Source organism: Aulonocara stuartgranti, assembly GCF_965226115.1.
Source record: "Aulonocara stuartgranti genome assembly, chromosome: 17".
In the NCBI taxonomy this organism is placed as follows: Eukaryota; Metazoa; Chordata; class Actinopteri; order Cichliformes; family Cichlidae; genus Aulonocara; species Aulonocara stuartgranti.
Window position 1 is genome coordinate 9,387,665 of NC_138953.1, and position 16,115 is coordinate 9,403,779.

The window sequence follows — 16,115 nt, forward strand, 5'->3', positions numbered from 1 at the left end:
CTAGTTTCCACTGCACTGATAACCAGGCCTTACTCACTATCCTTGATATTACTTCTGCCAGGAAAGCTGTTTCTGCGCCCCTGGTATTGTTTATCTGTCAGCGGGATATCACAAAAAAAGTATGAACAGATTGCCGGAAATGTGGTGCACAGGCCGTTAGCACAAGTCGTTAGCTTTCATCAAGGATGGGATGGCCATTTGATCTGTTCGTTCTTTTGTTTTTTGTTATTTTTTGTTATAATGATTTATAAAATGGCGTTTTTAAAAAAAGTTTTACTCTGCATTAAAACAGCGATATTTACAATTCATTATGGTAAATGCAAGGCTATGCAGTGCTACTTCACATCATTGCATCAGTGGTCCTAGAAGACTCAAGAGGGATTTGCTTCAAACTGACAGCTCAGCACACGTCTGACAGTCAGCTCAGTGAGACATCAATATGAATCTGACTGAAACAACAACCATCACTCAGGGCTGTTATTGGTCTTTGGTTCTGATGTGTGCGTGCAGTACTGTGCAAAAGTCTTTAGCAACCCCTCTCTTTAATGTTTTGCTTCCAAGGAGCCAGCCTTTCATGTCAGTTTTAAAGTGGTCTCCAGCAACAGTTCTCCAGGCTTTTTTTCAAAGCTATCCTTTGGACAACTTTGAAACTACTACTACTGAAAAACCGACTAATCACAGCATGGTGTGCAGTGTGTTCTCAAAGAAATTGAGGAAACTGGGCTAATGGAGGACAAAAGAAGATGCAGGAAGCCTAAAAACTGTCTACAGCAGATGATCATTACCTGAAAGTCATGTCCACAACATAAAATAAATGCAGCAAAGACCTGAGAGATATATCTGGGGCTGCAGATGATCCATGAAAGCCTCATCAGTAATTAAATTCAATGAACTGGCCTCGCCAGTTGACAGACCTCAATATTATTGAAGCATGATTAAAATACACAACATATTTGCAGGTGTTTTAATGAATCAGCGCACCTGTGTCCCATATTTCTAGCAAAATATTAAGAAATGAGGCATGACTCAAGACTTGTGCTGCACTGTATATGCATTTCTTTTTACCTTTTCTGCACGAATAACAGCAGAAAGTCTGTAATTATAAAGGAAGTAACACAAATCTGGTGCGACTAAAGGTAGGTATCTGCAGAATTACTGGAACTGAATGCGGGCAGGACTAATGAAGTTTACAAAAGACACAGAGAAGTCATTGTTGGTATGAATTCATGATGCTTTATATTATATTTTTATGTAATAATAAAACTATAAATAAATAAATAATATACAAAATCCCCAATGCAAGGGGTTAAAGTTGTCACAGTGACAATTTCTTCTTTGTTTACAAATGCATAAAGTCAACTGCCAGCTTCTTCCTTGATCTCATATTGTCCCAGAGTTGTAATACATGTCAGTTATAACATCTGCTAATTGTTCTATGTGAAGAAGATTAAAAAATGAAATGAGCCGTTGCCTCACAGCAAGAAGGGGTTAGACTCCACCATCTCACCGGGGCCTTTTTGTATGGAGTTTGCATGTTCTCCTGTGCTTGTGTGGGTTCTCCCTGGGTACTCGGGCTTCATGCAGACATGCAGTTAGTCTGTCTCTTTGTGTTATCTGGTGACCTGTCCAGGGTGTCATTTTGAGGTCTGTGTTGCCTCCATTGTCCTCACCTGATTTATTTTTTTACCTGTTCAGTTCCAGGAAAGAAGATTTCTGTATTATTTACTCACCATGCAGTCCTTCTCCTCATTTTATTTGAGATTGTTTTGTTAAATGACTGCTCTCCATAGTTCAGTAGAAACATATAACTTGTCTTTTATAGTCCTTGACATGATTATTTTCTGAGTGCCTCTTCATTTGCTGTTTTTCTCTCAGAAGAACCACCAAGAGGCTTGTCAAGTACAAGTGCAGCAGGAGTTCCAGGCCAGGGCTCCTGCTGCAACAGTTTGCCTTAGAAAAGCAAAGTGTTGTTTAGACATTTATGAGGAAGTGATGACCTCCCCCTGGGGTGGAAGCGGGATTTTCCTGGAAGAGACACAGAAAGTCAAACATGCTGGCCTGATATACGAGACATCTGTAGATTTCCAGTTGTATGCAGCAGTGGTCTTTGTTCCAGTGTTGTGACAGAACAGTGCAAGAATGGAGGGGGACGTTTCAAAACAGGAAGTTGGTGAGTGTGAAGAAGCCAAATGTTCAGGATCTACCTGTAGCCTGCTGCTGCAAGGGAAATGAGACATGCAGTTCAAGGGTTATAAGCTTTTCTCTTCTTCGCCACTATCTGCTACACAGACTGACCTCTGTAGAAATGAAGTATACAGGACCGCTATGAGCCTTTTAACCTGCTTACAGACTACTGTTCTCGACCTGTTTGTTCCTAAGGCACCATTAGAGATTAAACCAGATCATCATGGCACGCCGTAATGATTGTAAACACATATTAACCAATCTCTATTAGTGTAGCCTTGATATTACACAAAATTGGAGGTGTCAGACACAATATTCTAATGGTCTGGTATGAACCGGATGATTTAATAATAAAAAAAAATGTGTGCATGAGTCTTGAGACCCACATGTGCCAAAATGAATTAAACAAATACATGAATCAAAAAGTAAGTAAAGAAAGTAGCGTCTTTAATTTATTAAAATTTGAAATAAATAATTATCTTTTAAATGAAATGAATTGACATTTAATTGTGTATTCATATATATTTTTCATTTATCATTTTAATGAATGAATTACACATTTATTTAATTATTTAATGAATCTTAACTTAATCTTTTGGAGTAAAAAAGGCTTTTTCCAGACTGCTGGAACTGTGGCTATAGGTAGTAATTACAACCACACGCTTTATACATTACTTGAAAAACAAAAACAGTGGGTTTACTGACAGTGAAGACAACAATGAGCTACAATTATAACTAGGGAGAACATGTTTTACAGGCACATAGTGAGGACCTTATGCTGTGATTTTACATATGCAACAGTGATAAAACATGAGGTTAAGTCAAAAAAGAGTAGACGAAGATTAATAATTAATATGTACACTGTAGATCTCAGAGAATCTAAGAAACAGCTGCAAGAACGTCTCATATAGAAATATGTGTATAAGATATTCTACATTACAGGTTTGCTATTGTATAGTTTTACAGAGGATATTTTCCTGAAGTGTTTTTATAGCATCCAGGTTAAATAAATCAGTTCATCATTTGTTAAATTCATGTATCAATTTATTGAAAATAACAAACAAACAGACTGTTTTACATATTAGCTTTTCTAAAGTTACCAAAAGGAACTTGTCATGTTACTGCTTTGTCATTCTTGTTGTTTAGCGCCCTCTGCTGACCATGATACAGTATGACATGTCTGGGTCAAAACACTTCACAGGATGTAAATTTCTGTTTTTTGTTTCAATCAGATCTCATTTCTCTTTTAATCTTTTTAAATAAAACTGATTTTAATGTGACAAAATGATGGGCTGCTGGTGAAAGTAGCGGAAGCACTGGGAGGCTATTTTCGGTGGTTCTCACAGACATATTCTTGTAAGTGCGTTTTTCCATTTTTTGTTGTCAGTCTGAGAGCGCAGCACCAACTGAATTCCTGTCCACACTGAGTGCATAACATGTGGTCACATCCTCCATTCTTCTGCAACATGAAACACAACACGTGAGCAGGCAAAGTCACATGACTTCAAAACAGCCAGAAACTCTCCGTGCGCACATGACTAAATACCTCGATTCTGCTGAAGCAGTGAGGACAGCATCTGCTGTTGTTGGCCAACCAGGTGTCATTCAGATTACTTTCCAGCATTACCAGCATGTTACCATATCTGCTCACCAGCAGGCGTTTCCTCTCCTTACTGCCATGTTTATAGTCATTCAAGAGAGCACTCAACCCCTCTGAGAGACACAGATAGCAAAGAGCACAAAACAACATTTGCATCAACACACAAAAAGCCTTCAGTGTAGGGTTAAAGATTAATCAAACAAAGTGCTACTATTAGAATCGGATCAAATAAATATATTTTTTTCAGTCGCATTCGTGACTTGTAAGTGCTGTAAAGTAATCTTACACCTCTACAGAGGCTGCTGCACTTGGATTGATGCTGTTGAGTCCTGCACTGACACGAGACACAATACTGGGACATCTCTATGTTGATTCTTGTACTTCCTGCTTTGAAATGACTGACTTTATGATTTTCTTTGAAACAGGACAACATTCACACCACTCGTCCTGTGACTGAATATTTTAACATTAATAACCAGTACACCAAAAAATTATCAGTTTAAAAAACATACTTGGATTTTTAGTAAACATAAGAGATATCCACATAGTCATTGAAATAGTGTGCCTTTGTGTACCTTGTGACTGTGGCAAGTCTAGGCTTTTTAAAGCGGTGTGCAATGCATCTCTTGCATGTTTTTTCTTGGTTTCACACTCTTCTAATCCATGGTAGGTCATTCTGCACGTGACGCAGAAGGCAAAGCCGCACTCAGAGCAAAGCACTGCATTGCTGGACTTCTCCAAAATAACAGCAGAGCCACAGGATGTTCGAGGACAGTACGTCACATCTGCGAGACAAAAACATTTATTGAAAAAGAGCTAAAGATGTTCTTTCTGTCTGGTCTAATACAGAAATGTAATAAATACATTCCAATCAGTGTATGAAAAACTTTACGACACACTCAGTTTAACAGCAATAGAAACAGACCAGACATGCTGTCCAAAGTGTTCTGCAGCAGGAGACGGTCATAGCGGCTGAACAGCTTCTCCCCTACCAGACTCTGCACCTACAAACACAACAGAGACGAAAAAGCAGAGACACAAAGTGAGGCCGAAATTCCTCTGTCCTTGATCCTTCTACCTGTAGCTATTTTTAACAGCTTTTAAAATGTGTTTTGATATTAGATGAAAGGACCAAACACTACAGTTGTTGAAACCATTCTGCAGGTTGAAGGCTGCGTGTAGCTTCTACCTGTGCAGGTGTAGGGGCACCAGCGCAGTCTGCCTGAGGACAGGTGACATCCCGGACGTTCCCCTCTGTGATCTGAACCGTACAGAACTCGCAGAGACAGGCCCGGCAGAAGACGTGGCCACACGGTGACAGCTTCACGCACTCGGACCCGAGCCGGCCCATAAAACAAACCCCGCAGTCAAAGAAAGTGGTGGCAAACACTTTGTGTTTCTGGGCCGCATCATAAATCAAAATGTGGGACAGCAGAGTCTGTGATGGAGATAAAAAGAGACCAGAGAGGGTTTGCTCTTCACTCTGAGGAGAATCTGTGGGCTGGACCGGCAGAGAAGCAGCTCCAAGTTCACTTGGATCTAACGTGCCTGAGGAGGTAGAGGGAAGCAGCGATGAGAGAGAAGCATCTCCTTCATTTAAGAAATCTTCCCGGACACTTTGATGATGCTTGGATTTCTCTGCAGATGAAGAAAGATCATCCTGGAGATCAACATTAAACTCTGAGGCTTGGAGGATTGTCACATCTGGAGTGTGTGTGGTTTGGTTTTGGAGTGCAGGCTCTGGAGAAAGAGCTCTTTGATAATCTGAGGTTAGATCACTCTGGCTCTGGTGAGAGTTCAGATCATTCTGGTCATGCTTGCAGGAGTCTAAAGCCGAAGCTCCCTGAGAGTCTGCGCTGCTCCCGTCTGAAGGATTCTCCTGAACTTCCGAGGATGGTACAGAGAACTCTGGCTCTGAATTGTTCTTTGGTTCTGAGAGTTCAGCATCGTGTTGGTCCTGGTTATAATGCAGGGTGCTGCGTTCATCAGGAGGAAGATCCAGCTTACTGTGGATGTTCAGGAACCTCAGAGCATCTTCTCTGAGAAACTGCACCCAGGAGAAGAGCACCACAGCTCCCCCAGTGGCTTCATAGAGATCAGCGAGATGAGCACGCAGTGCAGCCAACTGTGGAGGGAGAGGGAGAATAGATTGTTGTCATCTTTACTGAGCCTCTACAATGTCCTGTGAACCTCTCACACACTGGCAGGCTGAACATATGACCAACAATGACTTGACTGCTGATTACCTGTGTGTGAGTCAGCCAGCTGCAGGTGAGGCTGAAGGAGGGAGGGGAGGAGGAAGGGTAGTCTTCAGGAAGCCCAAAGTTCAAAAGCAGCGGTGGAAGGAAGGAAATATCATACTGACGCAGACTTTCACCTTAGAAAGAAAAATACGAGCTCATCAGATGAACTATTCTCTTTCTGTAATGTTTGTTTATTTGTTTTTAAATAATTTGGGTGTATTCGACAGAAAATATTTGATATATTCTGTCACATGAACACAAATGGCAAAAGCTATAAATGATGCTTGATGACATTAAGCTGTTCAAAGGTATATTTAATATAGATATATTTAATTCATACATCATACTTCCCATTTAATGCCAACAAAAACATGCTCATTAAATTGTTACGGGCTCGCCTAATGCAGAACAAGTGTTTAACTCATTTTACATCATTGGCTACATAAAACCCATTTTTATCTTAAGTAGATGATTAAGGCTGTAACAGTAAAGGTGCTTCCTAATATTCCAAACCAACATTTTCCAAAAACATCAGATCGGACCTTTTCGGTCCAACAGGGGCGTGTTTGACAACCCCGGCGCCTCTGATTTACCCTCTCTGAGAGCCACGCTGAAGCCGACAGGAAGCTCGACACATACTCGGATTTCTCCGGCAGACTTCGACTCGTCCCGAACAAACTCGTCCGCATCGAAAATACTCTGGAGAGCGAGCAGCTCGTCTTCCTGCTCCTCCAAGTCCTCGGTCATCTCTTTCTCCTCGGTCTGGTTTTGTAAGAAGCCTTCCTTCTCTGAATACGTTTTCCTGCTTCTTGTTGAGGCTGAGGTGACTCTGGGTCACACCAGCCTGTTCCTGGTCCTTGTTTGTCCGTCCCTCTGACTCATCAGCGTATGATGACGTATGAAACAAAGTACAGGCAGCAACCTCAGCCTACTGTAAACCTGCTGCTGATGAAAACCAGTCTAACAGGCAATTCAGCATGTATCATTACGAGCCTTTAATGAGCCTTTCTTTGCACAAATAGTCTGTGTTATGATGTTACTGGGAATGTCTGAATGATGCATCCAAACAGGGATTTTACAAAATGATTTTTTGAGTCTATTTATTTGATGTATCAAATGCAAAATAACCGACATGGAGAGTTATTTTGCGATTAAGATGTGACATAAAATTATATATTCAGATGCTGAAGAGAAGAGTCCATCCATTAGTTGGATCTCAGATTTAGGGATAACAGTGGAGTTTCTGTCCTATTCATGACACAATGGATGGTCTTGAGAGTGGGGAAAAAGAGCTGCTCCAGCTTTTGTTTTGTTTTTAACCCTCAGGATCATGATTTGTGATAGCAACACCTAAATAAAATCTAGTCAGGCTCTAAAGTGAGGAAGACATAACACTTATCTCCCCAGTCAGTAGGCATATATTACAACCTAAGGGTGGTGCTAAAGAAAAGTTACTTATAATGAAATATTCAGGGTTTGATTTTTTCCTATAGAAAGTTGTTCCATTAGTGTTGCGGTTCACAATTCAGGCTAATGCGTGAGAGATCCCCAGTTTGAAACCAGGAAGACACAAATCTAATGAGACACGAATTATTTGTGATGCTACTTTCACTGACAGTAAGGCGAGCCTTTAATACTTCATGAATGTATAAGTAACAAGAACTGCGCAGACTGGCTAAGTGAAAAACAGAAGCTATCATCATATTCATTAGAATGACGTTAACTATAAAAATTTAATCTAAGGTCCATTTGCTGTTTTTTAAACTGTCATCTATACCCTTGTTCCTCATCATAGACTGAACTTTGATAGACCACATGTGGCATAACTGTCATGCTTCACCTTTCTCATGAAACACTGTTCTTGACAATGACAATAAATAAATAAATAAATACTAAATAAATACTAAATACTCAGCCAGATATTATCATGGGAATGAAGAACATGGGCAAAAACATTTATTTTGACAAGACAGTGACCTCATTTTTTATATATTTTTTTAAATTTTATTTAAACTTTTTCTCTTGAGCCGCAGGGACTGCACTTGACAATGACAAAGGTAATCTGATTCAACAGCACAAGTTAATAATAACACAATTTACAGTTAATGCTATTTTATATTGTAATCTGACAGCTACAAATATGAGAAATATTATGGCACAAATGCTGCCACCACCATTCAACCACATACAGTGATGTGATCTGAGTGCTTTGTTAAATTAGGTAGTCAATATTAGACATAATGAAACAGAAATGTTAATATCCATCAGTTGTGGCTGTAGTTTTCCCTCAGATTGAGTGGATTTTGGCTCTCCAACTTTTTCTCTGCCTTGCTCAACAGCTTTAGTTCTCTCTGGGATTTGAACTGGACACTCAGTGGCTTGGGGGCTGTTTTGGATTTCAAGATGGCAGACAAAGCCCTGGGACTTCGTTGGGTTTTTGACACAGCACTTTTCTGGGCACTGTCAACAGATGCTGGAAAGAAAGAAATACAGTATTTACATGCTCTATTCTTCCAAAACTGAATCAGCATTTCACAAATTCTCTGTATCATTAATTGTTCTCTAAACATCATTTTATTATTCAGATAAGTGATTCATATATTCAAAGCACTTGTGAAAAAATGTCATCAAATATTTTAAGGCTGCTGAAGTTTGGCTCTAACTGTTGGAAGGAGGGTCTCTGACTCCCACCTGATACCTGGACGCTCTCTTTCTTGTGTCTTTCTTCCCAGGAGTTGAGCTTGCAGGCCCTGGAGCAGTAGGAGACCTTGTTGCAGCGCCTGCCCGGGGTCAGATTCACAGACACTGAGCGACCGCAGTGAAAGCAGAACTTTAACACTGGTTTCCTGAGAACAGGTTTACACGAAAAGAGTCACAAATAAGTTACTAGAAACTGACATTAGTTGAAGTAAAAGTTTAAATGACAGACAACAGGAAAAAGGAACTAGAGCAGCGCCTTACTGTAGATGAATGTGAGTGTATGTGTACCTGTGCTCTTGTGTTTCCTCTGGTAGGCTTTTATTTCTGGCAAGAGCCTTGTTGGAGGAAAGGTCTCCTGCCAATCATGCAGTACAAATGCACGCACGCACACACGCACATGCACGGACACACACTCTATGATTTAGAGGCATATTCAATAATAAAAGGACAAGTGCATTACACCAAGTATCCAGTGGAAGCTATTCTCTCTATATTACCAGTTTCCCTCTCAGCAGCAACCTGCCTCATCAAGTCTTCCATCTTGCTCAGTAGCTTTTGCCGTGCTTCGAATATTTTTCTCTCCCGAATGCTCAAAGCGTGGAAAGGAGTATAAGCAATATGTGAGTCCTAAATAGGAGCATAAAGGCAGACAGGAGTATAAATATATATATAAAAATAAAACTCTAAAAAGCCTTCTCACTCAGCCCCCGTGTATACCAGCATGGCCCTCCATGATTAACATAAAATACTGGATGAACCAGTAAGGTGCAACACTGCCAGTACCTACAGCTGATAGTCACTGGACATTCTTCAGCAATTCACATTAGATTCATTTAATGTAGTATGGCTGGAGTGTTACCTGTTTGAAGGAGTAGCGTGCATAATCGACTGCAGTTCCAACAATGCCACACACTGTAACTGGCATCAAGATATCAGCTCCAGCCTTAGTTAACGTGTCCAACTAAACCAAACAAAAGCCGTACTGATGTTAGGAAAACTTATTTTCTCTGAAAGCTGAACAAAAGTGACTCATTTGAAGTCATTAAGAACACATTTATCATTGATCGCTGCACAAAAAAAGTACAAATGTTAATAAATTAATTTTTAAAAACGTTTCGTCGTCATTATGTGTTTGTGTGGGTACCAGCTTAATTCTGTGCCCAACTAAGTGGTAGTTGATGTTGGTGAGGGCACAAAGCGCGCTGCCCACCCTCCAGCCCAGGGGTAAGTTGAGATCTGCACCTCCATTCAACAGCTCGTCTACCGCCTAAACGAGGAACAACAAATAGTGTGGGACAAAGAGAGGTTTGGCTCTCACGTGCATGTGTGAGTGTGCATGCACAACGAGGTCGTACCATTTCATTGCCACTTGCTATAGCCAAGGAGAGAGGTGAGTGGCCGCTCCAGAGAAGGTCTGTACTGGCTCTGTGGGAGAGCAAGATGGCAACCACTTCACTGGCATTCTGGGAAGGAAAATAAAGGTGTTTTTTTTTTTACCTTAAATATTCATCAGTTCTCCGCACTTTGCTTTGATGCAGCAGTAACGTAATCATTAAATAGTGGTGCTGTGTTTAGCTGTGACTGTATGCATTCCGACCCTGTAGTCACTTTCTCTCTGGCAGGCAAAATGTAGAGCGGTGCGGCCTCCTTCTTTGAGATGTGGGCTGGTAGTTAGTGTTTCTGTGGCCTTTGTGGAAATCTATAACATATATAAGTACATAAAAAAGAAAAAGAAAAAAAAAGGTTAACTAACACAAACACATTTACCTCTAAAACCCAGGACTCTAAAACCTACACACCTTGTCTGGTTCGTAGATCTCGTCCTGGTCGCACGCCCGTACGTCTGGGTCGGTGATGGCGTGCAGCAGCAGCTGTGTGATTCTGGGACCTGCTGGACCTGGCAGTGCTGCAGCTACATGCAGGGGATACAAGCCTTTCCTCTATACAAACAAGCAGATTTTCAGGTGAGTTTAATGTAGGTGCTTTTTTTTTTCTTTCTGTGTTTGTGGATTTTTTTTTTCTTTTGTGCCTGTACAAAATATTATTTAAATTTGTTTAAAAGTTGAGCTCCTGCCTCTGGTGGAAGAGGGATGTCAGTGCGAGCTCCGCACAGCAGCAGTTTCCTCACATTCTCGGTGTCAGCTGCCATAATGGCTAAAAAGAGCACGGGCATGGGGATCCTGGCTGCGTTGGGATCAGCTCCACGGTCCAACAACAGTTTCATGGTGCCCAAACGAATGCGGTGCCTGCTCAGACAGAACACACACAGGTTACTTACACTGATCAAACATAACATTATGGCCACCTGCCTACCCATATGGAAAAGAAATAGTAAAAACATATATGATTTACTCATGAAAGTGGCCACTTTCTCATTACTTTCATATATTTTTTTAGTAAGTATACAAAACATACAAGTTTCATTATATAATTTTTCAAGGGATCTTATACGTGTTTTCACTCTTGTATGCTTTTCATACAAGTTTCATACAAGACAGATAAAAACTTTATAAGATTTATATATATCTTTTCCATATGGGTAATATTGTCCCGGTCCCCCTTTTACAGGCAAAACAGCTCTGACACATCGAGGCATGGACTCCACTAGACCCCTTAAGGTGTGCGATCTGTACCAAGATGTTAGCAACAGATCCTTTACCTCCTCTGTGTTGCTAGGTGAGGTTCCTATAGATCTGACTTGTTTGTATAGCACACCCCAAAGATGCTCGACTGAATTGAGATCTGACCTCCAACTTGTTGTGCTCCTTAAACCTTTCCTGGACCATTTTTGCTTTGTGGCAGGGTGTAGCCATCAGGGCGTACCGTTTCCATGAAAGGGTGTAAATGATCTGCAACAGTGTTTAGGTAGGTGGTACATGTCAAAGTAACATCCACATAAATGGCAGAACCCAAGACTTCCCAGCAGAACACTACTCAAAGCATCATACTGTCTATGCCAGCTTGCCTTCTTCACATAGTGCAGCCAGGAGTTTTCCAGGTAAGCGACGCACACACAGAATAAATGTTCTTCTCATGCTCACGTGTCCATTGTTGGTATTTTCACCAAGGGTGAGCATGAGCACTCTGACTTATTTGCAACTTACTAGCAATAACTTTTTTGAGTACCTGGTCTGTTGGATCAGCATTTGCTCCCCACATGCATCACTGAACTTTGGCGACCCATGATCCTGATGCTGGTTCACCATGGTTCCTTCCTTAGCCCACTTTTGGTACATACTGACCACTGCAGACTGGGAACACCCCACAAGAGCCACATCTGACCCCATCCTCTAGCCAATAAACGTTTGTCAAATTGGCTCACTTCTCCTTACGCTTGTCCATTTTTCTGCTGCTAACAGATTAACTTTGAGGACAAAATGCTCTCTTTCTTCCTAAAATATCCCACCAACTAACAGGTATAATTAAAAGATAATCAGTGTTATTCAGTGCGCCTTTCAGTAATCATAATGTTATGCCTGATGGATGTATATGCATGGTGAAACAGAACATCAGAGTGATCACTAGAGCCAGCAGCAAATTAAATACAAAATAAAAAGTAAATTGAGGCAGAAAGAAAAAGGACTGACTCTATTTTCATAGCAGCCATTTTGCGTACTGTCTCCTGCGTGCTGCAGAGCATGGAAACCCCTGTGCGACTCAGAGCTTCAGCAGCGAGCTGGATCATTTTGTCTGTGACTTGAATCTCGTAGCTTCTAAGACAACAGGTGGAGTCAAAACTCTGTTTTGAGGTCAGATTTTTGCCGTGCTGCAAAGACAAACACATTAACAGTTGTGAGTGAACTAAACCAACTCATCAAACCAATCACAGAGAAGCATCACTCCGCATTACTCATGAACCCTTGCTTGCTACCTTAGCTTGAGCTCCCTTCCACTGCACGGTGCCCAGTTTAATGTGACCATCCAGCACTTGAATGGAGCGTTCTACAAAAGACACGTCCTCTTTTCCACTCTCATCGCTACCCTCTATATCCTCCACATCTTTCTCATCCTCCTCGCAACTCTCCTCTTCCAGGTGATCTGTGCTTAACTCGTTGGTCTCAGCAGACTCACCCTGTTTGTCTTTCTTATCCCCCCTTTTAAATTCTCTTTCTGTATCTTCAACCTCACTTACTCCTCGTTCCCTTCTCTGATCATATCTGCTCTCTGTCTTTCTTTGCTTCCCTTTGCTCCTCATGCTTTCTGTCTCCTCACAGTGTCTGTCCTCTCTTTCCTCTGTCCTTGGCTCCCCCTGTGTGTGTTCAGCTTGTGCGACACAATCATTCAGTCCGACCCTGCGCTCAGAGAGGAGTTCACTGTCACTGGATGCTTTACGGTTGAGAAGTGAAATGTGTTCAGTTGGTTCTATTGATCTGAAAACACAAGAAATAAATACAGCAGTATTTTATCCAAAAATTCATAATCAGTTTTGTTGTTTGGCTTCATTTAGCAATGTGTGTGAATATAAATCATTAATAGTGAACAATGTGTGTGTGAAGGGACATTAGCTACAATCCTACTGGTCAGAGAGGTTGTTAATTAACGATGTGTCCATATTGAGGTCGACTTGGCTGATCTGGGAAAATAAATGTCAAGAAAAAGGGAAATTATCTGTGAGAAAACCATAGGTATCTGAGACGAGTTGAACTTTTGGTAAAACCCAAAGTCACGGTGCCTCGTGCTGGATCTTACTTGGTTTCTAGCAGGTGGTTCAGCTCCAGTGATGTGCAGAGATTGAAAAGGATAGTAGAGGACATGACACACAGCGAGGGCAGACATGCCTTCACAGTTCATCTTGTCAATATCAACACCCATGTCCAACAACAGGTGGATCACATCATTGTGGCAGTTTACCTGACAGAAACAGAATATGAGACATGAGACTACTTCAGATTTTAACCGCGGGCAAAATGTTAAAACCTTTTATTTTGCTGTGTTCAAAAATTAGTAATGTGTTACGGTGGCAGCGATCAGAGCTGTGTGTCCGTGCGAATCTGCTACATCAGGGTAGACTAAACCAGTCCTGAGGATCTGTGATACAGCGTGCAGGTCTCCTTTGGAGGAGTGCTGGATAAGCAATTCTGAACTGACTTCCAAAGGCCCTTTAGGACCAAAACTGTCCCTGTTCATAGAGAGAACGGCTGCCGTGTCCCAGCCCACATTTTCAGCCTGCAGCCTGAGAGACAAACACATGAAGTTCCACGAATGTTGCAGACTCACAGATCTAATTGTCAGTGTTTGGACCCAGTCTGACCTGTGGTTGTGTATGTGAGCTTGAAGGCGGGTCTGTAATGGCATTGTGGACAGTGGGTCTCTTGCATAGCCTTGGTAAGGATGAGCGTCCGGCTCCCACAGCTCGCCATAAAAATGTCGATCCAGCTCTGTCCTTCGACCAGGGGGGAGTGGCAAGTGGTCCCCATCTGTTGAGTAACTCTCCATGCCAGGTGGATAGATGAAAATCTCATCTAACAGCACATTTCTGTCTTCATCCTCCTGAAGGTGATGAGGTGTTAACTGATCTGCGTCATATTAACTCAGAGAGCTCATCCAATTATTCATTAAAAGCTGTGACTTACCTCAGAGTGTGTCCTTTTTTGTTGCTGTAGACTACCAGAGATAGACTGAGGTGTGAGAAGGGTACATTTATGGTAAGTTTAGATGTACGCAGTAAAATATTAATCATCAGATTTTCTGATGTAAACACTATCTGTGTTACAGCTGTGAAAGGGCATGACACAGCATTAAGGACTGCTCTTATTTCTAGCCTCTTATTTCTTATTCATTATTATTACTATTAGGTGACACAGCATGTACCTGAGTCGGGGATTTTGCAGTGACTGATGGATCCATGTAGGCAGAATATTCAGGAAAATTCTTCAGGCTAAATCTCTCTTCCAAAGGGGTACACAGCCTTAGCAGTTGGTCCTTGAGCCACAGACCCACATCCTCTCGCCCATCTGGATATTTGAGCACACCTGGACCAAACCTCTGATCCATGTGGTACAAGCCCTGAGAGGAGGGGAGAGGTGCGTTGTTTTATGATGTATCTATAATCTAAATAACGGTTCAGCTTACCTGAAAGACAGCTCCATCGGAGAACACTTGCTGACCATATCCCTCCCTTCTGTTGAGGTAGAACTTGCCAATGAACTTTTGGCCCGTGGGCCAGCAATACAGTCCATCTCCATGCTTGTAGTCTTTGTAGAAAGAGCCCTCATAGTACTACACCAAAGAAAACAACCCACGCGTGTATTTGTATCTAAATTACATTTAGCTTGGCTTTAAGGTGTTCACACCCTAAAAGCTAAGGGGTAGTAAATGCTCTAGTGAAACTGTTTAATTCTTTAATATGTCACACACTACCTCTCCATTTGTCCAGCTGTACCTTCCTTTGCCGTGTTTGAGGCCATTTATAGACTCTCCCTCATATTTGGAGCCGTCGGGCCACTCCTGCACACCGATTCCTTCTGATATCTCCCTCCCGACCCGAGCACCTCCGCAGTCGTTGCTTTGTCTAACTGACCCCGGTGTCGTAACCGGCTCCGCACCTCCTCGTCCCGCAGCCGGTGCCACACCTGTGAAGGTCGTCGACAGCATTTTACCCGCGTTCTCCCGAGTCCGGTTGAGGGCAGCGACAACTCACTTTAGCGACTAACTACAGTGTTTGTTTGGAAGCGACAACTTCAGGTCTCACAAGTCAGATTTGTGTTTTAACTTTGCAGTAAGCAACTGGTTGTCATGACAACAGCAGAGCTCGCGCAGGTGGAGAAGTGGGTTTCTCAATCTCACGCATGCGCAAGAAAGAAGGAAAACAAAAACATTTGCTCTGCTTGGTTGTACTTATGTAAAAATAAAGCAAATAAATACGTAAATAAATACATTTATTCTTATGAATCAATACACTTTTAATTTTTGGTTACAATGTGGACAGTATTATTATCTTTGTTTACCAGGGGCGGTAAACCCACATATGCAGGTACATATGGTTAAAAGGGTTCAAGTGCAGTAAGTATACATGTTTCATTTAAGTATAGTCTAAAACTTAATTATTTTCCGTAGCCCACCTAATTAACATTTTGGTTACAGAAAACATGTGAATTTTGATTTTATGTACTGTACAGCTTGTATAATAAATAAATATGTAGACCAAAAAATCCAGAAAGGTAAACAACATGGAACGGGTCATTTACAAACTCAAGTCTAACTTGTGTTTCACACTTTTTTGGTAGAAAAAAAAATCAAATTGTTACATGCTTGAATTTACACAAAATGCCAGAAATCTGCACTGTCATGAAGGAAAATGTACAACTTAATTTTTCATGATTTGTTGGGTTAACCCTCTGAGGTCCAAGCCCGCGGCCGAGGCTCTCCGAGGCAAAAAGTTGAAAATA

The 16,115-nt window shown here is 41.5% G+C and overlaps 2 protein-coding genes across 6 annotated transcripts; both read right to left on the reverse strand.

Moving 5' to 3' along the window:
• Positions 1-1,923: 1,923 nt before the first annotated feature.
• Positions 1,924-6,864, reverse strand: LOC309692240 (E3 ubiquitin-protein ligase RNF14-like). The gene is made up of 7 exons (XM_082510553.1): positions 6,621-6,864; positions 6,031-6,161; positions 4,974-5,909; positions 4,710-4,788; positions 4,360-4,569; positions 3,731-3,897; positions 1,924-3,643 (listed from the first exon to the last, which is right to left on the reverse strand). Exons 1-7 carry the CDS (start codon positions 6,772-6,774, stop codon positions 3,509-3,511), a joined length of 1,812 nt encoding a protein of 603 aa, XP_082366679.1. The 5' UTR covers positions 6,775-6,864; the 3' UTR covers positions 1,924-3,508.
• Positions 6,865-8,030: 1,166 nt separating this feature from the next.
• On the reverse strand, positions 8,031-15,477 carry ankmy1 (ankyrin repeat and MYND domain containing 1). 5 transcript variants are annotated; one of them, XM_082509872.1, is made up of 20 exons: positions 15,088-15,477; positions 14,800-14,946; positions 14,539-14,733; positions 14,301-14,345; positions 13,979-14,217; positions 13,684-13,900; positions 13,417-13,578; positions 13,245-13,300; positions 12,599-13,097; positions 12,315-12,493; positions 10,802-10,973; positions 10,527-10,667; positions 10,325-10,426; positions 10,083-10,190; positions 9,872-9,994; positions 9,587-9,688; positions 9,225-9,354; positions 9,016-9,082; positions 8,719-8,807; positions 8,031-8,500 (listed from the first exon to the last, which is right to left on the reverse strand). In XM_082509872.1, the coding sequence occupies exons 1-20, from the start codon at positions 15,319-15,321 to the stop codon at positions 8,292-8,294; spliced, it is 3,216 nt and encodes a 1,071-aa protein (XP_082365998.1). In that variant the 5' UTR covers positions 15,322-15,477; the 3' UTR covers positions 8,031-8,291. The 5 variants fall into 5 exon arrangements, with proteins under 5 accessions (XP_082365998.1, XP_082365997.1, XP_082366000.1 ...); XM_082509871.1 differs by having other exon boundaries at positions 8,719-8,873; XM_082509874.1 differs by having other exon boundaries at positions 8,719-8,873; positions 15,110-15,198.
• Between the last annotated feature and the right edge of the window lie 638 nt (positions 15,478-16,115).